The sequence below is a fragment of the Patagioenas fasciata genome, chromosome 8 (assembly GCF_037038585.1).
Source record: "Patagioenas fasciata isolate bPatFas1 chromosome 8, bPatFas1.hap1, whole genome shotgun sequence".
Lineage (NCBI taxonomy): Eukaryota > Metazoa > Chordata > Aves > Columbiformes > Columbidae > Patagioenas > Patagioenas fasciata.
The window spans coordinates 11800581-11826106 of NC_092527.1; the positions used below are offsets into that span (position 1 = coordinate 11800581).

Below are 25526 nucleotides of genomic sequence, written 5' to 3' on the forward strand. Positions count from 1 at the left end.
GAGTAGAACTGGACTGTGGATTTGAAAGGGGAGCTATGCTATGTAAGTAGTAACTGAACAGGTTCTAAACGTCTTACATCGCTTCAGAATTTCAGCTCTAGGAATATTTCAGCTCTCAGACTTTCACCCAACTCTGGGAATGTTTGTGTTTCCACCTGCAGCTTGTGTGGGTACTTGAGCTAACCTAATTGGGTACAAAGAGCAGCAGAGCTGCCATGCTGAACACACACCCATGGGTAGAGCCTGATATTCCTGCGTATTCAGCCAGCTTCTACAACAGATTTTGCAGTCTGGAGAGCGCAAGTTGCAGGTAGCTGAACTTGTGTGAGTTGACAACTACTTTGTCATACGTGTAGCAGTGCTGTGCGTGCCCTGCACACTGATCTGGGCTAGAGCTCTGATAAAGCTGCCTCTGATCCGAAAGTGAGTTGTCTCTTACTGAGCTGGCAGGCTAGGGTAGCAGTGCTGTGTGTGCGCTGCCTGCGTTGCTGTTTGCAGCGCAAGTTCGCGGCCTTTGGGGAAAGGGGCGCCAGCGCCCACCGCCGCCCTGCAGCCCCTGGTACCCGAGCAGGTTCGAGGCCGCTGCGGTTATACCTGGAAGAGCCGCGTTCCTGCTCTTGCCTCCCGGGCGTCAGCATGGGCATGCGAATGAAAGCATCAGCGTATGGTGGGAGGGGGCTTTGATCTGCCTTGGGGCCAGGCTGGCGCTGTGGCCGGGCGGGGGGAGAGGCGTGACACCACGGTGAGCGGCTCCTGCCCCGGCTCCGCTGCGGCCGCCTGGCCCCAGGCTGGGAGCGACTCGCGGCCGGGAAAGCGGTGTCCGCCTCTCCCCGGCGAGAGCGGGGCACAGGGAGGCGGCGGGTCCGGGGTCTGCCCGCCGAGCAGCAGTAGGGCGGGGGTCCGCCACGAAGGTGAGCCGAGGGGCGAGCGGCCCCACGCCTGGCCGGAGGGGCGGGGGCCAGCCCGGCGGCCGGGGCGAGGAGGGGGTGGTGGCCCCCGGCGGCTCCTCCCTCGCCCGAGTTACAACCGGTTCGTGCCGGCACCGGCCGCGGCCGCGCCTCGCCTTACCGTGCCGGGGATGCGGGGTTGCCCCGGCTCGCCGGGGCGGCTCCTGCCCGCCGCCCTACGGGCCGTCCGCTGCTGCCGGCGCGGGGCGCAGGTAATGGGGACGCCGCGGCTCGGGGAGACCCGGGCTTCGGCCGGGCCTTGGGGAGCCGCGGGGGTGTGCGGAGCGAGGGGCCGGGCCGTCCGGAGCCGCGGCGGGCGCCGTGCGCCTCCCCTGGCGGGACCGCTGCCGCCTCCCGGCCCGGCTGTCCGGCGGGAGGCCTCGCGGGGCTGTCCCGGCCCCGCGTGTCGGTGCGTGGGGCGGCTGGGCCAGGTCGGTGGCCCTAAGGGGGCTCTGCAAGGACGTCCACGCCGCCCAGGGTTAGAAAAAAGAAGCTGGCTTAGGATCTGCCGTCGCTCCTGGGTGCCCGCTGGGGCGGCCGAGTCCCTTGCGGTTCCCATCGACGTCCGCCCCCCGGTGCCCTCTGTGAGCACCCCGCGGGTACCTCCTGGTGTTCCTTGTGCGTGCTTGGTGACACCCAGTGGGCACCCAGTGATGTCGCGGTGCCAGTGCCCACTATGGCACACGACAGTGGGCACGTGGGCACCTGTCAGCGATTCGGAGGCCGCAGCTGCTGGGGAACAGGGCAGCACGGCGTGGCCGTGACTTGCAGTGTGCGTGGCATCGGGCTGCCAAGGGCAACCTTTCAGTCATGAGGGTGTGCGGATGAGCGCTTCCCGTTGAAACAGGTCTGGGGGTGGAAGGCGTCAATGTGTAATGCATCCCTCTGGAGCGGGAGTGTGGGCTGGCCCTGGGGGTGTGGGGAGAGGCGAGGCGAACCGGGGGCTATAAGAGCCTGTCTATCCCCACGGAGGACCTGGGCAAGGGGCACGGACCAGTTAGGACAGCAGATGCCATGGGGACCCCTCGTAGGTTGTGATGCGTAAGGAGGTGCACACCATGCTCGTGTTCTGCAGAGGAGCTCTTCTCTCGTAAATGAAGTTTGCTGGTGGCTGATAGCAGTGCCGGATTGTGTCTGCCTGCATGGATGTGTGCTGGCCTCTAACAGGTAGTCATACTTGGCGGGGGGGGCGTTCCAGCCCTCTGAAGCTCTGGAAACAGGTAGGACTGGTTGTCCTGAGCTGACAGATTTGTACAAAGCTGACTGGTTTATGTGCTGTCCTGGTTGATGCTTCTTTATGTGAACTTATTTTGCACAATGGGAAAATGTTATTATGTCGTCAGTAAGTTTAGTTTTGGTATTTTGTTTTGTTTTAAGCCCCATGCTTCTTCCCTCATTGGACAGAAATGAAAGAATCTATGTTGATGAGCCTCCTGCATAACTTACAAATGGGAAAGTGGAGGAGCACAAGAAATAGGTAAACCTGAATGCCAAGAGGGAAATAGCTACATTCAGTGTGAAAGAACTTAAAGACAAATATTTAAACAAGGAGAGCTAGTGCAGTTAGAGCGTCAGTCAAAATCTGATGTCATCAAAGTACAGATTCGTCTTTTTCAGTGCATTTAATACAATGCTTATATTGCCATGTCAATACATGTGCAGGTGTTTGGATATGATGAATATGTTAAAAACAATTGTAATGTATCACTGCCACTTTAATGGTCTAAGTGTTATTTGCAAGCCAAGGGCAGCAGAAACTTCAGATGATAGTTCCAAGAATATTGTCTGAAAAATAAATAGAAATTTCCATGCAATCTAATTCAGCTTAAAATGAGGGATGTTATTAATACTCTTCTGGCTGGTACCATCTTAATGTGTACCAGCGCCTTGCAAAACTGGAATAACTGAGTGTCAACCACACAGTGGTTCTGCTGACACCGGCTTTCTTTGCAGCCATGTGCTGCTCACAGAAAGCAGCGTACTTAACCAGACTCCGCTTGCACAAATAACAAACTGCAAACAACTGTATTGCTGCTGTCTTTCTCAAGATTCCCTTTGCCACAGATTGATTTCTATGCTGAAGGCTAATGTTTCAGTTGTGCTCGTGTTCTTTAGACCAATTATTTTTTTGTGCTCCTCTGCCATCTTTTAACCCCAATTTTAAGTTTTATAGGAAAAGAGCGCAATATCGTGATAAAGCTGCTTAGATAAAAGAAAATAGTTGCAGCCACACACTTCTCTCTTTCCAGATTAAAATTTGTTTTTCAGTTTGTTCTCTAGTTTCTTGTTGTTGTTGATGGTAAAGGCTTTCATCAAGCAGCTCCCTTCCTCTGATTCTTATTCACAGTGAGTACAACTCACTGAAAAGCTTTTTCTGACCAAACTTCATGTTACAGTTTAATTCTTTATGCTTCATCCCTCCATTTCAACATTTTTTGATGTGACTAGGTTTTCTGGAGCCTGAAACAACATCCTTAGGTTTTGTGAACAGTAAGGTTTGTGAAGTGATTCCGACCTGAATCTTAAACCCCTGGTTGTTTGTCTCTTTCCAGGATCACGCAAGTCTTCCTGGCTGGTTCCAAAGGAAAACAGAACTGTTAAGTGCTCGTTTCTGTATGCGTTTCTGCTTCTTTATTTTAGATGATTGCACATATCTGTGCAGCCTGTGTCTTCCTTCCACGCAAGTAGAAAATAGTAAAAGACACTTTGGATCCCTCCCAAGTCACCGCACAGATTTGATGCCCGTGTTGGGAGCAGTGAAGGTTTAGCTCCTACTGTCAGCTCTTGTCTGTGCTACCAAGCTTTTACACTACAACTTGACATTTTCAGGGAAGCATTAAATAATGGTATATGGTATATTAATATCCGCAGTCCCAGTAGCAGCTTGATTGACTGGAACATCTTCAACCATGTATCATAGCAGAGGGCTTTGGGAATGGGCTCCTTGCACAGGGCTTTCAGACTTTGTGCCTCCAGGGAAGATAGAAAATACACCTTATTTTAGTTGAGGGGCACATAGGGGTGTGAGGTGAAGGAGCAACCTGGAGAAGTTCTGTTTGTTATTGTGCTAAGAGATGCAAAAGACATCTGTGGTGCAAAATAAGGAGTCACCAGGATGTGGGAGGTCAGCTCTTGCTGTGTAAGTCAGGAGCAGTTGGTTAAAGTCAATAAAGCTGTTCAGACTTGCAGCAGATGAGGAACTGATCCAGCGTTTTTTGTCTTTCTGTTAGAAAAGACTACGTGACCTAAGACTATGAAAATGTCTTTCCTCTCCTGCCCTGCCCTCCCCTCTTCCCCATCAAGTGTTTAGAATAGCAGAACTGAACTCAGAGTTGTCTCTGTGCCAAATTTTAGGACGTCAATATAGTGGAAATCAATATAACAGCGAAAATGTGTTTGTTTTCTGAAGGTTACTGTTTAAACAAATATGAGTTGGGATTACTTACTCTCTATTCCCATTATTTTATGGTTTTCTGAAAATTTCCTTGCTTTGTCTCAGTGGAAGTGCTTTTTCTTGAAGCTGTTACTCATTTCCACCATTTTTACTCCGGTCAGGGACAAAACAAGCCAAGTGAGACTTATTTAATACACTAAGAGATGCATATGTCAGCTCTTTTGGTGACTGCATGTATATAGCTTAAATATTTTGTGTAGAAATGTGGGGATCCCCTTTTGTATAAAGGTTATTGTAGCAGGAAAATAATAAGTGGCTTTTGAATACTTCGATAGCATATGGTATGGCATGATTTCTGTCCATCTCAGCTGTCACCCTTGCATCTGATGTAATCAAGGGACAGTTACCAGGCATTTGAGGAAACAAATCAGAGTTTACATTTATAGCTGAAACCTGTAACTTTGTAACATTTGTAAGTGGAAATACTGTATCTTGAAGGACTGTCAGTATGTTAAAACTGTAAATCACGCCTAAAGGACCTTGAACATCAAAGCTTATTTCACATTAGTAGACAATGTTTTTGTTATTTTGGAGCTCAAGGATGCTGTCAGCTGCTAATGAATTGAGGGGGAATCAGTACTTCTCCACTAAGATAACTTGGTTACTTCTGAAGTTCCTCTGAAAACATATTAAAAAGAAGAAAGTTAACATGAAGACATGAGTTTTTCAGAGTTGTGTTCCCTGTTGCAGTGATACTTCAGCTGAACACTTGGTTTGCTGCTCTTGTTCTGCAGGTAGAGTCACCACATGAAGGCACATCTGTAGGAAGCTGAAGGACTTTTTTGTCATCATCTGTAAGTACCTACCCTCAAAGTAACATACTAGTGCATCTGTAAACTACAGCTGGCCTTTTTCAAGTCTCTGTAGTAATTATTCCTCAAAAATTTGTACTGTAGCTTTTTATTGTAAGGTTTCAATGCAAATTCTTAAAAGTTACCAGAGCAAAGAGGTTGGGGAGCTTGAATGAAAGTTCTGTTACTGTCTACTTGTTTACACCATTGCTTTCATACAGCAGTAATTTTTTTTCCATCTCTGCTGGGTTGCAAGTCAAAAAGGCAGTGTGACTTGTTTGTTTTTCTGCCTTATCTCATGGGTGTCTCCCAGAGCAGAACTGTTATTGCAGCAGCCTTAATGCATAAGCTGTAGTGTGAAGATGGTCTTTGAGGGTATTGCAAGAAGAAAACAGGGTAAGATCTTATCTCTCTGTATCTTACAGGGTAAACAAATTAAAATTGTTGAGAATCACACGTCCAATTAGTGACAGAACCAGGAACACAACATGGGTTTTGTGGTCATCACTGCAGCAGATTTGTCCCTGCAGAGAGGGAGGGCAGGTTAGTTGTGTGCACAGGGACTTGCATATCATTGGAGTTGTCCAAACTCCAAAGCACTTTGGCCTGGAAACTTCTACATTCTTCACCAGAGGTTAGAGGCATTGGTCCCTACTTTCACAAACTAATCTTGAGAAGGTGTGAGGACAGCCATAGATGCATAAGTGATGTACCTTGCCATGCAGAGGACTAACGGAATATTTATGGAGTTCAAGAAGTGGGTGCCGGTCTGAGGAAGGGTGATGTGCGTAAAGTGCAGAGGGGGGACACTGTAACAGGTTATGGGAGATTTTGGTGTGCATGCTTAATACTGTCATGTCTTGGCATATAAGCCAACACCTATATACAGTTTTAGAACTCACTTCACTTACTAATATGTACAAAGTGATTTTTGGATGTATCACTCCTCTACACATCACCTCGCTGACAGAACAAAGTACTGAACTGTTACTATTTCCAGGATGTCAGTCTTACTCTTGGCCTGTTCCTCCCAGATTACACTTACCTGGTGGCAGACACCTTGCTAAACTGCAAGGTAATTATGCTGAGACTACGAATAAGTAGAGATTTTTATTTTCTGGACCTTGAACTAATATTTTTATATGTGTTTTTTTGTTGTTGTTTGTTTTGTTGTGGTTTTTTTTTTTAAAACCCTAAATTATTTGTTGGGATTGTTTTATACTTGTAGCTTTTCTTGCCCTTCAAGCCTATATGCTTCACTCATGATATCCGAGGGCTTAACAGCTGGTGGCCATGTGGTTTTCTCATTGAACTGTGTCAGATGTTAATGCCTGAGGTCTTCACAAAGGCTGTTTAACACTCAGAAAATGAAATGTTCCCCCTTTCTGTAACACAGTGCTGATGTATGTATGACTTCTTAATGCTTTGTGTACTGTTCCTGTGTTATCCAGAAGAGGCAGAAGTACCAAATGGTAACTAGTTTCCATTGTCTGTGTGCTGTGTTGAATATATTTCTCGAAGGCTGGTTGAAACAAACCTCTGTTTGAATGTGTACTTCTCTGTACAGCTCAATTGCTTTAGCAAACCTAGATCAGTCACTCTTCTAATGCTTGTTTCTGTTTGTTTGGGTCTTTTTCTGTTTACACAGGTTCTGCCTGCACATCTGCACTCATCTGGCAAGATGGTATTTCGGAAACCACCCGATGGTGGCTGGGGCTGGGTGATTGTTGTAGTTTCCTTCTTCACTCAGTTCCTGTGTTACGGATCGCCGCTGGCGGTGGGAGTCTTGTATGTAGAATGGCTGGATGCTTTTGGAGAAGGGAAAGGCAAGACTGCTTGGGTTGGATCGCTAGCAAATGGAATCGGATTGCTTGCCAGTAAGTGTGTCTTAAATCAAAACGTTTCTTTCTAATAGATGCTTCCGTCTGTTTGTGCTTTTGGAATTAAATTAGAAACAGCTTCAAGTGATAGAATGAGGATGCTGCATTTTTGTTTTAGGTCAAGACAGGTAAGAAAATTACATCTGTAGTTCCACTATACTTAAATGAAAACAATAAGCACAATAAAAGTATTACCCTTAGAAAATTCAAAATTATTGTATTTGAGTAAACAGGAAAAACCAAACTGTCTGGGAAACTAAGTGGTAATTTTGTTGATGGGATTTAAAAAAAAAAATAATGAGTCTTGAAGACTCACATTTGCATTACTGTCTTTAAAATCAGAGAAAACTGTTTAGAATGAAATGGTTCAAGTGCTTTAGGAAAAAAACAGGGTCAATCAATAAACCAGTTATGCATTTTTCAGCTCTAGAAGCAAATCCACCAGTTAGGGTGGGTGAGGGTTCTTTTTCAGTGTTTGTTTAACAAAAATCTCCATTTGAAGCCTGGAAAGTTGTGGATAACAGTGGCATTGAATAAAACAACTTTACTGGAAGGTTTTCTTTAGTAAGACATTGTCACTTTGAGAGTAACAGCAGGGTTTTAGGGAAATAAACCACGACTTTTCAAGTCCATATGTCCATTTTTTTATTGTTATTTTAATATCAAGCTTGAGTATTGTACTGGGTAATATCACTAACTTCTGCTTTTTGAAGATTCACCATGGGAACTATTATGTTTTTGCTGAATCTGGAAAAAAATTGCATGTCAGTAGAGAAATTGCTATGGGCAAAAACAATTATGTAGCTTAATGGACAAAATGCACTCAGGATTCTGGAGAAATCTCTCCTTAAAAGAAAGTTGATATTCAAATAGCTATACAGACCTGAATAAAGACCACTGCTTTGTGTGACACTACAACGGGCCAAATAGTGGCATCACGCTTGTGTTGGGGTTTTATATCACTAGGCAGGATGGAAATGGGCAAAGGCAGGTGTGTCATCAACCACAAGAAGACTTTTCAGTCCCAGGGTGTAAGTGGGCAAAGGACTGTACGCCGCTCTTCATCATACTTTTTTATCTTCCTGTTTTGAGGGCATTAACTCCTTTTATTAATGGATCAAGACCTAAAGAAACCTGAGTCAGAGAATGAAGTGGGGGAAGGCTCAACAAGATAGTTACTGAAGAAAAACTAGGCAGAAAGGGATTGCAAGAGACAGAGTGAAAACAACTCGCTCCCTGGAGACCAGAAGTCTCTGGCTCGCTCTGCTGACACGAGTCTCAACCCTGTTCCTTTTATGTCAGCACTATGCTGGTTTCCAGATTTCTTAATACTCTCTGTCTTGCCACTGTGAGCAATTGTCAGTAGTTGCTTTATAGCAAATACAAATGTCTGTGAATGAATAATAGAAATAGAAGATACCGTTGTGTTTGATTTTGGCATGGAATGCTTAAATTACTTGAAATTTTGATGGCTTAGGAGGAACGTTGTCTGTCACTGTACTTTTGTTCTTTCAGTTTGGGATTTGGAAGCTTAATAAATCATTCCTACTTTTAGTGCCTTCAAAGAAAAGTACAGTGAGTGCCTTTTAATTGCATTGATATATCAGAGTTGACTGAAAACAAAATATATGTTCCCTGCTTTACCCGAAATGGAAGATTTCAGTGTCTTATCAAGCTGGGATCTGACCTTAATGATAACTTTACTTCAAGTAAACTTGTTGGAGGGACACTGTAAGTGTGATAAGCTCTACTTAAAACTTGAATGCTCTCAACAAGTCACAATTTTTCATGCAATTTTCATAGCAGTCCTTTTCGAGACCTAGTCACTAGAGTAAGGAATGTGTGTGTTTTCAGCATGAAACCATTGATATAACACATTGCGAAATTGGGCCCTTTTCAGCAATATAGGAAAAGAGAACTTGCTTCTGTTCTTATTTCTGCTCTTGCAAGTTCAAGTATTATAGGCCAGGTGGGACCACTATGTGTTGTAGCCTGTGTTAACTAGATGATCGGGCTAGATGACTGTTTCTAAATTAACATGTTTTCATGTACGTGAAGAGATACTATCTGTAACTTAATAACAACCTCCCCAGGCAAGCTGATTTCAGAAGCAATATTGCATGTATGGATGCCAGTAACAGGACAGCTTCACCTCAAAGCCTTTCTGTAGTTCTCTTGCCTTTTTCTGTTCCTAACTTGACTCTTCTAGATTTTGGTGTTCTTTTTCTTCTCCTCCTTTATTTTGGTTTCCAGTCTCTGATCTAGTTATCCAAAGACATATTTTCAAGTATTGATACTCTTAAAGCAACCCATGTTGCATGCAGAAAATACTGTAATTCTCATTTGATTTAGAGCACATTTGTTTTATGTGTTCTCTGTCTCTTATGGCTTTTCTGAGTTGTTCGTTCCCTCCTTAAAAGTAAGTAATCTTATGATACAAGTTGCTTAGTTTTCATTTTCAGATGACTAATGACGTTATCTTGAAGTGGCATATTTTGAAGCGTCTCTGAATGAGTGTGGTGTGTGTCTAGAGCCTGCAATCAAATTACTTCTGAATTTTATTTTAAGCCTGTATCTTGATCCAGTCTTTTTGCCATTGATACAGGAGACTTCCGCTCTTTTAATTAAGACTCTTCTGTGAACCCTCTCCAATTAACATCACTTTTCTGAAGCTGTAGATGACAGACTGGAAAAAGAATGGCAGTTGTGGCAGATTTGCAGCTACATCCAGGAAATAAGTTAGAGTCCATTTTGTTAAGGCAGACTTTTCTCATTGATAGCACTGGAAATCACATTATCTAGCTTCTCTAACAGTGGAAGGTAGGTCCAGTGGCTTTGCTATAGTAGTACTGTAATCTCACCAAAAAGAAGAAAATGTCCTTATGTGTATGCCAGCTGGCACAGGAAAAGGTTCTGTGTGTCTTTTCCCCTTCCCTCTCTACACATAGTCATAAAAATTTTCTATCTGATGCTGGTGAGTCTGTTCACATTTGTTGTATCCTTTCTACAGTGTTTACCTCTTGCTTGTGTGAGAGCTAAACTTAGACTCGAGACATCGAAATGCAGGACAGCACCTTGTTTATGGAGATGAATTTCCCAGCCGCCTGGTGTTGGATTTCTGTCCTGCTTGCAGCACAGACAGCGTCACTCGGGCCAGAGTCCAGCCCGGAGCTGGGCTGTTCAGCTCATCATCTGGAAAAGGGAATGGGACGGGAACATGGTTGATCTCTTCCTTGCAGGATGACTTGAGTTACAACTTTCTGTGATGCAACCTTACGGTGTATGGGACGAAATGTGCCTAAAACAGTGAGAGAAAAGCATCAGTGTTATTGCACAGGGCAGTGGTGAGACCTCCTCTACAATACTGGGTGTCATAACTCTGGTCAGGCCATGTAGTAGATGCAGCACATGGCTCCATGGATGATGTAGGGCTTTTTGCTTAGGAAGAATTTGAAGGAGCTTAGCATATTTCCCCTGCTAAAACACGCCAGAGAAGGATATTTATTATGCTGTTGAAGATGGCACGTTTCTCCTGCACCAAGTGTTCTTAATTTCACATCCATTTGGAGCCTGAAATTAAATTTGATTCATGTTACACTTGTTGAAAGCAAAACAGACAAAGACTTTGGTATTTGTAATTGGCACCACAGCTGTTTATAGTAAGAATTGACTTCACAGTACTTGGCATAGCAGGAAGCACGAGCATCAGTCTCCTATTCCCACTCCCATTTATTAATGGAGAAAGAACAAAGGGAAGATTCTTCCTTCAAGGGCATGTCTTGATATATTAATGGGGTGTTTCTGCTGGCCTGAAGCATTCAGTGTTAAATGTTGAAAAAGCTTAATTTTGTGTTTTCAAGCAATATTTTTACAACTTTAAAAAAACCTTCACAGAATCTACATGTTTTTGGACAAAAGCCTCACACGTAGGTAGCCACCACCATAAATTATGGAAGTTATACATAGTTTGTGGGGAGCAGAGAAGATGTCCCAAAGGTTCCCCTAAAGAGGACCCCAGTTTATTTAATAACTTTATCAGGAAGGAGCAGGCCTTTCAACCAGTTGGGAGTGAGTTGCTGTCCCATGCAAAAATGCTTTTGCTGATCTATATTCTTATCCAAAGGACAAACGCTTGGAGAATATTATATTTATTATGATCAGGCCTTAGCAGTGCATTTAACAGGCAAAAAAATACTCTTGTGTTCTGTCCAATGGATTTTATGGGCATTCCATGAGTGTTGCTTCTACTTTATGGTTTTGACATGCTCAAACAGATACCAACAAGTAGGGTGGTTCAGATGTATGCAGGCGATAGGAAAATTAACTCAGTTGTCCAGTATTGTTTGTTTAGCAAAAGGTTTTGTGTGTGTATGAGGTGAAGTGGGGAGGACCCTTGAGATGAGCAAGTGGAGGAGAGCTGATTTGCAGAATTTTTCTCTTTATGCAAGAAGCCTGAGGAAGAGAGTGCTAGCTCTTGATGTCTGTGAAACAAAACAAATTTGTACTTGTCTGAAGGTCAGAAGATCGTGGTAGTTACAAAGTCCCTGTGTGGGCAGCAGATGGCTTGTTCTCACATCTCGGGCAGAACTCACTGCCATGTCCGGATCTCACTGAAGGTAAAGTCTTTTATTCAAAGAAAAATTAATGAAAATATCAATATACAAGTGATTGCTGCTAGGAGTTCTTCTTTGATCTCTCTACATGAAGATCTACTGTGAGAGCCCATCTTTTTTCTGCTACTTCTTCCTGTTTTCTGTGGGGATCTTCTTGACTCCTCCTCTGCATTGCCTGATCATTGTATTACTGGCTGCTGAGCCTTGATGGGTTATGTGCTGAAGAGCAGTGGCTGTACCCATGCTGGCTTCTAGGTCTTTCTGAACAATACAGTTTTCTTCCTAGAGTTAGCTGTCATTCTTATGAGCTGAGCTGGCATCTGTTTTTTTGGTCTAGTTTTAAGATACATCATTTGGAAGGAAAAAAGCTCCAGGGATTTTATTTGTAGAAGAGGTAAATATTTATCAATTTCTCCAAATATTATTCTAATACCAGTACTAACCCCTGGAGCTGTTTGACAAACTGAACAAAATATGGTCTTAAAGGCCATTTTCCATGCTTACTGTTGAGGATTGCCACTGGGATTTTAATTTTATGTTGTTCATGTTAGAGTGAGAAATACATTTTCAGTGGAAGGATCTTTCTGAACAAGAGTCAACTAATGAAAACACTTATACTGCCTGAAGAACATTTCCTGTGTGACTGTAGATAGACTCTTACATTCTTCGGAACGTCCACTTTGAACAAAATCCACAGGGCAGGAGTTCACAGAGCAAGTCTCAGTCTCACTCTGGGAAAGCTGAATGTTTGACCAGAATTAACTGCCTTGAACCCATTGTTCTTGAATTACTTGTAGAGAATGACATGTTTGTGTACAGTGAGCTCCTGTGCAAGTACCATGGTAATAACCAAAGGAACTGTGCCTGGTGGAAAAAAATGCCAACACTTTGGGAAACAGAGAAAGAGAGGGAATGTGGTGAGGAGGGAAAAGAACAAAGAGGCTGGCCGTCATGGAGGTTTTCTTTTGTGAGTTTTATTTGCTAGCAGTAGGATGAGGGGAGTGTGAAAGTAAGACGTGGTGTGAAGGGGAAGATGAAGCTGTTTTTCTTCTCATCCCAGAGGCCTATAATGACTATTTTAATACTTATGCTGGCATTCTTTCTTATAAACAGGGCCATTGCTGAGCTGCCAGATCTCTTGCTGTGCGAGATGCCACATTGACACTGAATTTATTGGAGCAGGTTCTTCAGTTTTGTGCAGGTTATTTTCCACGTCCGAGCAAAAAGATCTCTGTACTTTCTGTTCTCCTTTGGGATTATTTTTTGTGGGCGGGAGAAGCTGGAAGAGCATCTCCTTGGACCCTGTCAGAGATGCTTTTGATGGTGTTCCAGAGGAGAGTGTCCTTGTCAGATTATGAAGACACGTTCTTCATATCTGTGTCTCCCTTGTTCTAACTTGAGGTCACAGGGTCCGGCTTCACCTTGGATCCTCTAGTGGTGATCAGTGCAGTCTGTACCACCACTCCAGCCTGGACAGACACCTTCTGAAAGAAGCTGCATTGAAATACAGAGAGCAGGTAGAAGGGAAATGCTGTTTGTTCTAGCAAGTTAGTGGGTGAGAACTGAAGAGCAGAAAGAGTGCAAATTCCTCTGCTTAATTGAATTATGTTATCACTACCTAATGTTCTTTTAGTGCGGAAGAACTTTTAAGGAATTACAGATTCAATCCTTTGTTTATTTTTTAAATCCTGTAGTTTTAGGAAACATACCAGTCTTAATTTGCCAGTTCTAGTAATTAATTCTAAGAATCAGCAACAATTTAACACTCTCAGCTTTTGTTCTTGGCAAGTTGCTCTGCCCAAGTTATTCTGGCTGGCTTTCATTCCCACAGCGTGCTGGCTCTGGAGAAGCAGCAAGCGCTTACATCTTCCTTTTTCATCGTTTCCAGAATCTGAGTAAGCCCCACTTCCCCACATTTTTCTCGATTCTTCTTTAACTCTGACTCTTTGCCTGGATAAGCCTAAATTCAGACTCCTTTCCTTTTACATTCCCTAGGCAGATAGCTCTTATGTAGGGCAAAAGTTCTGACCTGCCTCGCCTTTGAGGATTGTTTCACCTGCTGACGAATCTGTGCTCCTGCTTGCCAGAAATGCTTGTCCCGTGGCCGGTAACCACAGGAAAACCTTGCCTGCATTCCCAGCTGCTACCTCCTGTCTGCAAACCTCAGCAAGCACCATCCCCAGCTCCAACTGCTGTTCACCTCGGATCACCTCTCTGGGCTCACCTCCCATCTGCGGGCAATCTCGGTTACATCTGAGTCAGGGAGGACCAACCTTTACAGAGTCCAAAGTTACTGCTTTTGCAGGTTGAATGGACCATGGGGTGTCTCTGTACTGTGAATTAGATACAAAGGTGGTGAGGGTTTTGTTGTTGTAATTTTTTGAATAATGTCATTCATCTGTTTATCTAACTTCTCATCAAAGTTGCTGAGTTTAGGATCTTGGGGCTAATATTCAAGTCTATGAATGTGTGGAACTGCAGGTTTTCAGATGAGAGATTGTCTTTTGCAAGCCAGGTCCCTTGCTGGTTGCTTATTTATGCAGGGTACTGAGCTTGCATGCTACTCCAGACTAAAAGGTGTATTCCAGGTCACACAACTGAAAATAAGTGCTTGTTCTACAACTTCTGTGAGAGGAGAACTGGCTGACTACAGGCAGAAGTACGAATGTTGCCTGCACTTTGTTCTTGTTTTGAAAAGCTAACCAACCAAGAAATATCGTGGGGGCAAAGAGAGGGAAGAACCTCTTCCCAACTTCATAAACATTGGTCTGGACCTTCTCAATAAATACCTTTTAGTTTCTGTAGTTTTACAGTAGAATCCAAGATAGTTAATAAGCAGTTATTCAGTAGAATAGGAACTAGCAGGTATTTAATTGCCTAGAAAATCAGGGGCAAAATACTGTTTGCCTTTATCTGGTATCGCAGCAGATATTTCCTCTAAGCACCAGGTGGCATTCTTACCATGGTTATGATCAGGAGTTAATATTTTCCATTTCAGTTTTATAAATCTCATATAAAGATAAATACAGACACTGCCTTTTTTGAAACACAGGTTTTGGCCTCTGTCAAAAAATATGCACTTGGTTAAAGCTTGATTGATGGTCTAACTTCTTTTGGTAGCTAAAGAGGGAGATTCTCTTCAGAACCTTTGTACAAGTCCTTAGGTGTGCAGTGACAGTGTTACAGTCTAGTCTGTATGTGTCATCCTGTGTTTAAAGAATGTTTTGCTTACTGTCTCCCTCCCAGCCTTGGTACTGTTTCATGGTCTTGATATCATTTTATTCTTGAATAAAAATCTTGCAATCCTGATCTTGTATGTTTTTATAACTGTCTTTAAAAAATCCTATAGAAATGAGTACTCTCAATTGTTGTTTAATATAATTATATATTTAAATAACTATTGCAAGAAACATTTCCATAGACTGAATTTTTTTCTGGTATTTACTAAGAACGTTTCTCCTGCTTTTCCTCTAGGTCCTGTCTGCAGCATATGCGTATCATCCTTTGGAGCAAGACCAGTAGCAATTTTCAGTGGCTTTATGGTGGCCGGGGGGCTCATGATGAGCAGTTTTGCACCTAACATATACTTTCTGTATGTTTCATATGGGATTGTTGTTGGTAAGAAACACTTCCCCTTCATATAGAGACTTAATCTTTATTATTTTGAGTCTTGGTTTATGAATCTGAAAGGGGAAACTGATTCACAGAGGCAGCGATAATCTGGGACTTGTATTATCAAGGAATACTTTATTTTGGGGTGGGGAGGGGTGTCGCACAGGCAGGCTGTTATTATGTAGTGAAAGATAAAGGCAATGCGCTTGTTCTCCAGGGTTTGAAAACAGTTTGTCCTGTGATGCGATTGTTAGAGATGGAGAAGCTGAGGTTTTACTAAAGAGGTGGAATCAAGCAGGTCTTCTGCAGGCATAAAGTGCCAGTCTCAAAGTAATAACTTCTCTTCAGGAATTTTGTCATGTACTCATTCTAATTTGATAAATTAGAGGTCATTAGGGAGCACTGTTGTTCTCCACATAACTGAATTGCACCTGAAAAGCTGTGCTAAAGGCATGAAGGTCCTGTTCTGTGGCAGGTGATGACCTGCCCCTCTGCTGTGGGTGGTTTATCGAATAAAGAGTGCCGGGAATTGGGGCAGTTTCTGGCCAGCAGGCACCCAGCAGCGTGCTGGCCAGGGCACTGAGCCCTGCAGTGCAGCTCTGTGGGCTGACAGCCAGGTAACTCTTCCACATAGAACCGAGCCTGGGCTGGCGAACGCCTCAAACCCAGCCTGCAAAGGCAGGTTCTGCAGCCAGGAATGCTGGGGGCAGCCCAAAGGCCCTGTTGGCATGAGGATGGTCTGGCTGGTGCTGAGCCAGAGTTAAAAGGTACCTCTGTGCCCAGGGTACACTACTGTATTATCTGGGTAAGAAAAAGTGGGGCGTTTTTTTCCCCGAGTACGTTACGTATTTCCAACTCTTTTTCCCAAGGGCTTGGATGTGGCCTTTTGTACACTGCAACAGTTACCATCACTTGCCACTATTTTGACAAACGCAGAGGTCTTGCGCTTGGTCTGATTTCAACAGGTATGACTTTTAATTGTCGTTCTCTCTATCTTTTGAACTGTGATACAGCTACCATTGCCCTAGCAATAAAATCCAGGAGATTATATTTTTCTCAGTTACTTCCTGAGGTACTTAAGTCAAAACATCAGTAGCAATGAACAGATAAAATCAGGCTTCAGATAAAATAGTAACTACACTGCAGGTGTATGGTATGGCTTATCCATATAGAGGAAAAAAGGAGATTTGCTAAAATAAAGGCAGACTCATGAGTAACTTGGGCTTTATGCCATGGGTAATAAGGGGGTAAACTTTCTGTAGGACTCTCTCCTCCCTCTTCTTTCTTACACAAGATCCGAGGTGAGAAAGAGATTGGAGATGCGGGGTATAAATGCTGGATCACCATAACCTCACATTCGCTGTATCTTTAAAGGAGAAGTGGAAGTTCGGGCTTACGTTTTTAATATTTTTTTCACTTCCAGTCTAAAAGGAGACTAAATTCTGAAATCTGCCAAAAACTCATCCCAGCTTTTTGTCCACGTATGTTAAAGGGATCCTAGAAAAAACAAGCCTTTGATAATAAAAGGAAAATTCTCAGGTAGCTGTTAGTGAGAAGAGGCCTGGTCAGTACAGGGTGTTGTGAGATGTTACTGCCAGATCCACACTGGTGGAATAAAGGGGAACTTCTGCAGAAATGTTCCTTGGAATCATTTTCAGTGACTTTTGTTGGGATTCCAGGTAGTTTGCCTTAAGGCCTGATCTTAATTTTAGTACCTGGCAGACAAAACAAGTCTGAATTTTGTAGTTTTTTCCTTTTTTTAGCACTGAAGTATATAAATGGCTTTAATATAACCTAGAGATAGCCTTCACCAAATCATTTTAATTTAAAGTTTGTCTTTAAATCGAACTGAAAAAACTGCTCTGTATTTGTGCGTGAACATCCGTTGATTACAATGAATTTATGCTTACTTCAACTGAGAGCTTTTTCTTTACATTGGTGGGATTGCATAAAATGCTTGTGTTCATAGTAATTGCTTACTCTTCGGTGTTTTCTTCTGAATAGCCAAATTTCTCAAATGCATGTTAGGCCCTGCAGAACTTCAGAAAGGCCTTTGGAGTAAACTCGTACTGTGTGAGCCCCCCTTCTTAAACAGCAAGAAGTCAAGGGCTGTTTCTCGGAGGGTTCCTGGTGGACCCCAGGTCTATTCCTGCCTTAGAGGAGGAAGGTGGCAGTGAGGAGGAGAGAGGGGAGAATGTTGGTGTGTGAAATCCTGACTGTGCTGACTCAAAATGGTACCTACAGGAATACGTGTATGTGAGGGCATGGCAGAAGGATGGCTTAAAAGTTCTTCGGTGGTTTTGACCAGTTACAGTATTGATCCTACTTGTTTCTAAATCATCATAAATTGTTCAGATATTTTGAAAAGCTTTTTATTTTGTACATATTCAATACAGAAACTGCAACTTCAAGAGGGATGATAACTTACCAGTCTGCTAGACTGGGGAGGGAGAAGCACAGATGACTTAGCATCCCATTTGTAGCTGCTGAAACATAAAAGTTTGTTAGTGTTGAAGAATGTTCTCAAGTTCTTGAGTTTAAATTGAGCTTATTTTCCTTTTACAGGCTCAAGTGTTGGACTCTTTATATATGCAGCATTGCAAAGAGAGCTTATCGATCTGTATGGACTGGATGGTTGTCTACTAATAGTTGGTGCTCTGTCTCTAAATATACTAGCATGTGGCAGCCTAATGAGACCGTTGGAGTCATCTGATTCCCCTCCACCAGAAAAATCATGTGTTGACAAAGTTCCAGATCAATATTTTGTTTACCACGAAAAAGAAAAGACTGTTGAAGAAAATATAAGCATCCTTGACAAGGGCTACGTTGATGAAAAATGTGCAAACAATATGTCTGATTACAAACAGGATAGCATTTTAAATAAGAATGTATTAAGCTCACTAAACATAAACGAGAAAGACACATATAAAAAGAAAGTTGTAGAACAGACAAACTTCTGCAAGCAACTCGCCAAAAGGAAGTGGCAGCTCTATTTGAACTACTGGGAGGAAACCGCGGTTCTTTTTAAGAACAAAGTATTTTCAGCTCTCTTTGTTGCCATCTTGCTCTTTGATATTGGTGGATTTCCTCCTTCTCTGCTCATGGAAGATGTAGCAAGAAGTGCGAACATTAATGAAGATGATTATCCTGTGCCCCTTATTTCCATTATAGGCATAATGACAGCTGTTGGCAAACTTATTTTAGGAATACTGGCAGATTTTAAATGGATTAACACTTTATATCTATACGTAACTACCTTACTAATGATGGGAGTGGCCTTGTTTGCAATTCCATTTGCCAAAAGTTACCTTACGTTAGCGATGCTTTCTGGGATCTTGGGTTTTCTGACTGGGAACTGGTCGATTTTTCCATACGTAACAACAAAGACTGTGGGAATTGAGAAACTGACTCATGCATATGGGATACTTATGTTCTTTGCTGGACTTGGAAATAGCCTCGGACCACCAATTGTAGGTAAGGTCAAAGCAGATACTGTAAAATGAACATGAGCTTGTCAGGAACAGACAGAATTAATTTGCATGCAACTAGTTCTTGTTAGTCCTAATAACAATGGAAAGACTAAATCAAAACCTCCCAAAAAAGTAAAGCCTGTTTCCCTTGAGCTGGCCAAGCTGATTGTGTTCTGGTTTTAGCTTTGATGAAAAGCACATTTCATGTCTAAGTGGTCAAGCTGCATTTTACATTTGGCCTTTTTTTTTTTTTTCCTTTCATGAAGTTTTTCTGACTTACAGCGCCATGTTACATTTAACTCCACACTGATGCACTTCTTCTCTCTTATTTTCACCCTCAGGTTGGTTTTACGACTGGACGCAGGAGTATGACACTGCATTCTATTTCAGTGGCTTTTGTGTCTTACTGGGTGGATTTCTTCTGCTGTTGGCAGCCTTACCCTGCTGGAACGCCTGTACCAGTCAGAGCTCAAAGCTGCCTCCAAATACTTACTCCTACAAAGTTGCATCTAGCGCTTAGGTGACAACTGGAAAACACACTGCGCTTTTTTATATTACATAGCAAAATGTTTTAGTAATTTTCCACTTATTTCTGAAGCCCAAAAATCCTCTTCCACTAGAAAAATTCCATTGTTGCTTGTTGGTCAGTTCCTTTTTTTTCTTTTATTTGTTGTTTATTTTTAAGAACAGTCTTATTTTGTTTACTATGCACTGTGTTTTCAGCCTTTATCTACTGTAATTTCCTTTCACCCTGTAAGGGGTCTATTCTGCTGTATTATCAGCTGTACTTTTGTGGGTTTTTTTTAAGGGGAATGATGTGGAGGGGTGAAAACTTTGAAGCAAAAATGAAGGCCTGTTCCTTATAGGAGAAGATTGGCATTTCTGTCACCTTTTATAGGTCTCCGAGTTGCACAATCAGACTTTAAAAAAGAAAAAATTGCCTTATTAGAATGTAATACTGTGGCAAGGTGCTTGTAACATCATGCTTAGATTAACTTTTTGTCTTTTTAAAGTTTCTCTGATTTACAATGAAGTGCCAATTGGGGGAGGGAGAAGAGGGGGAACAAAAGCAACCTTGTGTTGCATAACTGAAGTAAACTTCATGATGAACGTAAGGATTCTTACTACCACTGCGACTGAGAACTGTTTATAAATATTTCACATTTTGTGAAGCCTCTTCATAAAACTGTTGAACCAAAACCTTTTAAACCAAGGAATAAATGTGATTGTCAAAATAATGAAAAGAAATGCTGACTTGGTTATGCAAGCTCATAATCTGTAGATTGGAGCTGGAGATGTGCTCGCAGAAGCCCACAGGTGAGTGTTTCTAGGCAGGTCACCTCCAGTCTGGCAGGACTGGGGCATCTCTGTATGTGCAGCTACAGTTTGGTAGGTTGAACCTGCTACGTAAACTTCAGTAGTAGAGCTTTCAACAAGGTAATGGCTTTAAACTGGAAGAGGATAGATTTAGATTAGGCCTAAGGAAGAAATTCTTCACTATGAGGTTGTTGTTTTTGTGCTGTCATGGACATAGCAAGGAGAAAAGTTAGGAACAGGGAGCAAGAGAGAGCATGGTGGGGGGGGGATAACTGAAGAGGTGCGGGGCAAGCCAAAGTGGAAAGAATGGCAACACTTGAACACCCAACAGGCCAGTGAAAAGAGAGCCCCCGAAACCACTGCCTGGGTGCTCTCTAGCTGCAGGCTCGCTCTGGAGGTGTGTTGGCTTTCTGCATCTGTCCAACCCAGGGCCCAAGGCTGGCGTGACTGGGGAAACACTGTAAGGTTGGAGTTGCTCCTGAGCCAGGTGGGTGCTGCAGCGAACGTGGGATGGCTGGGCTGGCTCTGCACTGCCCTGGGTGCCCTGGGCAATGGCTTTTGCTGCAGGAGCTGATCCTGTGCCAAAGATGCACCTGGTTGCTTTTGCGTAGCAGTCACAGAAGTCTCCTACCAACGTGTCATGCTTTTTGGCTTCTTGCTGTAGGCTTAAAGTTTAGTGGAGCATGTTGGGAAGCCTTGGGTGAGGTAGGTCAAAGTTCTCAGTCCCGAGTTCCATCCTGTATGGTTGCCTGCAAATGCCCAGATAGTTCTCAGCAGTGCTATGCGCCTTGAACGTCTGCTGGGACTCTGGCTAAAAATAATCCTTAAGACAAAAAAAAAGCCCAACCAGGCACGTAATGAGCAATATTTATTGTCAAAGAGCTATGCACAGAGTTACTGTGTTTGTGTACCTCATTAAACAGGAGCGATGTAAGCTCTAAGTGGGGCAGACATAAGTACAAGTAATGTTCCTTCTTCTTGTCCAATGTAGGAAACTCTAGCTTGGCTTCAGGCATTTTTTGCTGACCTTCTGGGATTCGCTTATGTTTGTATTAAAACTTGACAAAAACAAAGATGCAGTTAGCATCTTGGTTTTTTCCCTCCATTTGTCAGCTGGATGTAACTACCGTGGGTTTTTTTTTCCCCCAGATTGCTTATTCCATGCCTGTCGAAAAAATATTGAGTAGTTAATATAGGCATAAATGCAACTCCAGTTCCAAGTTGGAACCATGGTAATCTGATGTGGATTTGCACCTGTTTGATGTGCTGCATGGCAGCTGTAGACAGATTTCACTGCATGCATATGACAGTAGTACTGTGTCTTACACACCTTACAAATACTGCAGTGGCATACTGGATATAATCTGGGTATGTGTGCCTTCAGGTTAATATACTTTAAAGTCTCTCGCTTCCTGATGACAATACATTCTGAGTACTTTAAATATTAAACTGGAGTTAAATTAGTTGTCAGTCTGTTTGAAAACATTCATCTGGAATTAATGTTAATGACTGGGCAATATGTAACACTTTTGCAATGGAAATGAAGTCTAGTATTAGGCAGCTTGATATGCATGGAAGTATGACTAGTGATCTGCGATAGTTTCCTGCTGTAACCCTACCCATCAGTGAGGAAAGAGCCGTGGCTGTCGAAGAATTTTAGAGGGTATTTCAAAAAGATGGACACAATTTGAAATCGCATACAATTTGGAAGCAGGTCCATCTTACTGAAACACCCCATATATTGCCACTGCAGGCAGTATGTGCTGTGACTCCTAGCCAGTTAGTTGAGCACTGTGACTACTAATTTTGACTTCAATTGATAAACGAGACCTAAGATTTCATGTTTCATTTTTTGCTTTTTACTTCTATAGTTTTGCAGGATTCATTTCCAGAGATGCTGCAACCTGAGTATTATCTGAGAACCATTCCTTCTTCTATCCTGACACACCTCATTCAAATCAGCCCAAAGGTTAGAGAGGTTTTTGGAGGGTAGCAGGAGAGGTACAACGCAATTATCAGTGCCTCATTTGCTTGAAAAGTAAGTCAACAGCGTTGACAGTGTGGTAGATGCTGGGGTCAATGCCCAGACTCCCTGGTGTAATTCTGGGGTCACTACCAGGACCTAGGGTCATGCCAGGCATCACACCAGGGGTGTCCAGGCCTGACACCGGGGTCATGCCGGCCCTCTCCTGGGGGGGTCCTGGCGTTGATCCCGGCATCAAACCTGGGGATGATGAGGTCCCGGGTGTGTCCCGATGTTATCCCCAGCACCACTCTGGGGATGGGTTTGTGGACTTGTTTTAGTGTTTTATCCTGTTTTTAAAAAGTCATATCAATTTCAAAGTCAGAGCAATAGTGTTCCTGTTTATGCCAGTGACTTTTGTCTGAGCACCCCACCCAAAACAAACCCTGATTTTCAAAACAGTTCTTGACAGTGTGCTGGAGTTCTATATCCCTGGTACAACATCATCTTCTTAAGCTCTCTCATCTCACAGGACCTTCTCCTCCCTCAGCTCCCACAGGGTCGGTCTGGCCCTGGTGTTAGGATGAGCAGGAGATGCATACTACATCATGGGTCTTGCAGCTGGGGGATGCTGATTTGCCTGTTGAGAAGCTGCAAAAAGCAACACCATCAGCTGAGAGGTCCTGGGGGGTGCTGACCCTTGGCCTTCTCCTCCATTGGGCTGGCATTTATTTTGATATGTTGGAAGAAAAGGCTTTTAATGCAGCTGAAATGACCTAGAGGTTGATTACATGAATTTGTGATGTCCGGTGTTCTGGATACAAGAAGTCAGTGCATAATCTTCTTGTAGCAACAGCATAATTTAGCAACTCCAGCAGAGCAGTCACAAAGGGTCTGGAATGTTTACTACAGATGAGACAAACAGTGATGTTTTCATGAGCTGATTAATTTGTATTTATGGTGTTCTCTGACCTTCTGACACACTGGAAGGGTTTTTCTTTTCTACAGTTACCAACTTGAAAAAACAGCAAAAAAAAAGAACTAAACACTCCAAATGTGACCCAATTAAAGTCAAGGTATCATGAAATCTGTTTTGGGATAACATTAGATACCAGTAGGCAAGGAGTATGACTGAAACACAGCACTTATGTGTGGACAATGCTTTTAATGAATAACATGTAGTATTGATTTTTTAATCAGCATTGTGTGCCCACATATCCTTGAATAGTTGCTTTTGAAGTGGTTTCCGAATAATGAGGATCACGTCATGGGGAGCTGGCTAGCAGCTGCAAATGGATTGAATTTCTTTGCTCCAGGTCAAGCTTTATGTGCTTATTTATGAACCCCGTGGGTCTGCTCTGATCCCGAGCACCTGATGCTCAAAGCCTGCATTTTGCCAGCTACTCTTCAGCTGGGATCAGTGGGGCTGCTTTCCCCAGTGTTTGCTTCTAACCCAGAGCCACCGCAGCCTCTCCAGCTGGACCTGAGCCTGGCAGGGGAAGCAGCGTGGCAGGGCTGCCCACGCCGCATCCCCACCACGGCCTCACTGCCGGGAGCACACTCCGGCTGCTGCGCTCTTGCCCACCACAAAGGGTTTGCTTTCCTGTTTGGCTGGATGCTCGGAGGCTCCTGAAGCCGAGACACAGCTCATTAGGTTAGCAGAACAGACTGCTTGCAGTTTCGAAGGAAAACTCATTAATGAACTGTAAAGCCTCGGTTAATCATTTTTCTTGCTGCTGTTTTTTACTGCTGCTGATAGTGGATTTACCTCTGCCCTCTCTCACAGAGTTCCTGATGTTCCTAATGTTTCTGTAAAAAAAACATGTTTTCTGAGGAAGAAAACCAAACTTTTCTGTTTTCCTTTCGTGTTTATTCTTTCCTGAGACACCAGCAACCCTCCAAAGCAGCCCTTTCAGTAGCTGGAGGCTGTGCCCCCAGGGAAGGGAGTACAAAAGCAGCCCCCGCGCTCCCCAGCCCCTCACACCACCCAGGCCAGGCTCTGCCTTCCCTCACAAGCCTTCCCCTGGGCGGCAGGGTGCTGGGAGACCAAAAATGTTGGTTTTAATTTAGATGTGGCCCTTGAATTCAGGGTGGCTGCTCAAAGCACCACACATCCTATTCTTGTATCTGAAGTCCTGCAGGGACTGGCTTTGATCCAAAGGCTGTGAAGGAAGGGTGTGAATCGCAGCTACTCAGTATGAGCAGTTATATGTTTGATTTGTGCTGCCTGCAGCCTTCTGCTCTTTGTACAACATCAACGCAAAGAGAAATCACCCCTCGGAACCTCGTTACTTGGTACAAAAAGAAAATCCCGTCCAGGGCTTGGGTCTCCTTGCTGTGTCTGGATGTCCGCAGGTCCCACTCTGGCAAGCCTCGTGTGCCCTCTAGCTGTTACAGACTTTCTGGGAAACCGAGATGGCTTCACTTTTTGCAAGTCTCGCAGAATTTTGCTTTTGGACCCAACAGGCAGGTCTTGAAAAAAAATTCTTCAATAATTTTAATTAGAGGAGCAGTAAAGACCAAGCAGCTGATTGCAGTCGCTGCTGCTTCGTTTGTGCTGTGATTATCCAGTAGGAAACGCTTGTGCTCGCTACTCAGGAAGGGAATTTGTTGCTTTTAAATGTATTTGGCTAGAATTTACTTGTTTTGCTGCAGCAGGGGAGAGTGACATGTCAGCAGGATGATTCTTATGACATTTAGTAAGATGGAGGGTGGAAATGTACTGTGGGGTGGGGAGCAAAAAATTTAGAGAGCTGTTGATTTTTTTTTATTTTATAATTTTTGTGGGGGTTTTTTGTTTGTTTTGGTTTGCACAGGTCTTTTTGTGAGATATTTCTCTGCAGAGGGCAAATTGCTGCCTGTTCACGAGCATGGTGAGCTGGGTCGCTGGTGGCTCCGAGAGCCTTGTACTTTTGTCTGTCCCAAAGGGACCCAGGGAAGGTGGGGGAGCTGCTCCTGCTCCAGCTGCATTGTAAACACAATGGTAAAGTCTGTGAGGATGTGGAGGACGGCAAAGCACTGTTTATGGTGACTGAATGGCAGTGGTGGGGCAGAGGATTCCAATACAGCAGGGAGGGAATGTCATGCACTGGACACCATATTGCTGTGACAGGGCAATAACACCATGCAGTGTGGGAGAACCAGCACATTTTCTCTTTTTTAGCAGTCGTTTTTGTGTGAAGTAATGTTAAGGAAGGGGCGGGGGGGGGGGGGGGGGGTGGCACCATCAGCTTTCACACCACCTGTAGTCCCAACAGCTTTGAGGAGGCTCAGCTGTGAAGTGGGTGATGGGGTAGGGTGGTGGCACTGGAGGGGTCAGGGTGGGGCTCCACAATCAGCTACAGCTGATGGGCCCAAGTGGAGCTCATCTGCAGAGATGAGGCCAGGCTGCCCCTGCCTGGGCTGGTAGGGAGGGTGCAGGGCTGGCACCACCAGGTAGCCGTGGGGTAGGGGAGCTCCTCTCTTTTTGTCTTGTGGAG

General features: G+C 43.8%; 1 protein-coding gene across 8 annotated transcripts; it reads left to right on the forward strand.

Annotated features, from left to right (window-relative positions):
- The first annotated feature begins 216 nt into the window (after positions 1-216).
- On the forward strand, positions 217-20015 carry SLC16A9 (solute carrier family 16 member 9). Of its 8 annotated transcripts, none has more exons than XM_071811716.1 (8): positions 217-310; positions 5136-5195; positions 6193-6267; positions 6841-7069; positions 15160-15303; positions 16167-16262; positions 17863-18771; positions 19109-20015. In XM_071811716.1, exons 4-8 carry the CDS (start codon positions 6874-6876, stop codon positions 19285-19287), a joined length of 1524 nt encoding a protein of 507 aa, XP_071667817.1. In that variant the 5' UTR covers positions 217-310; positions 5136-5195; positions 6193-6267; positions 6841-6873; the 3' UTR covers positions 19288-20015. The 8 variants fall into 8 exon arrangements, with proteins under 8 accessions (XP_071667817.1, XP_071667816.1, XP_065700055.1 ...); XM_065843983.2 differs by lacking the exon at positions 217-310 and adding an exon at positions 767-911; XM_065843981.2 differs by lacking the exon at positions 217-310 and adding an exon at positions 1026-1159.
- The last annotated feature ends 5511 nt before the right edge of the window (positions 20016-25526 follow it).

Coding starts and splice junctions, on each gene's coding strand:
- SLC16A9 (XM_071811716.1), top strand. CDS start 6,874: ATGGTATTTCGGAAACCACCCGATGGTGGCTGGGGCTGGGTGATTGTT. Junction 7,070..15,159: donor TGGAATCGGATTGCTTGCCA/GTAAGTGTGTCT, acceptor CTTTTCCTCTAG/GTCCTGTCTGCAGCATATGC. Junction 16,263..17,862: donor GCTTGGTCTGATTTCAACAG/GTATGACTTTTA, acceptor TTCCTTTTACAG/GCTCAAGTGTTGGACTCTTT.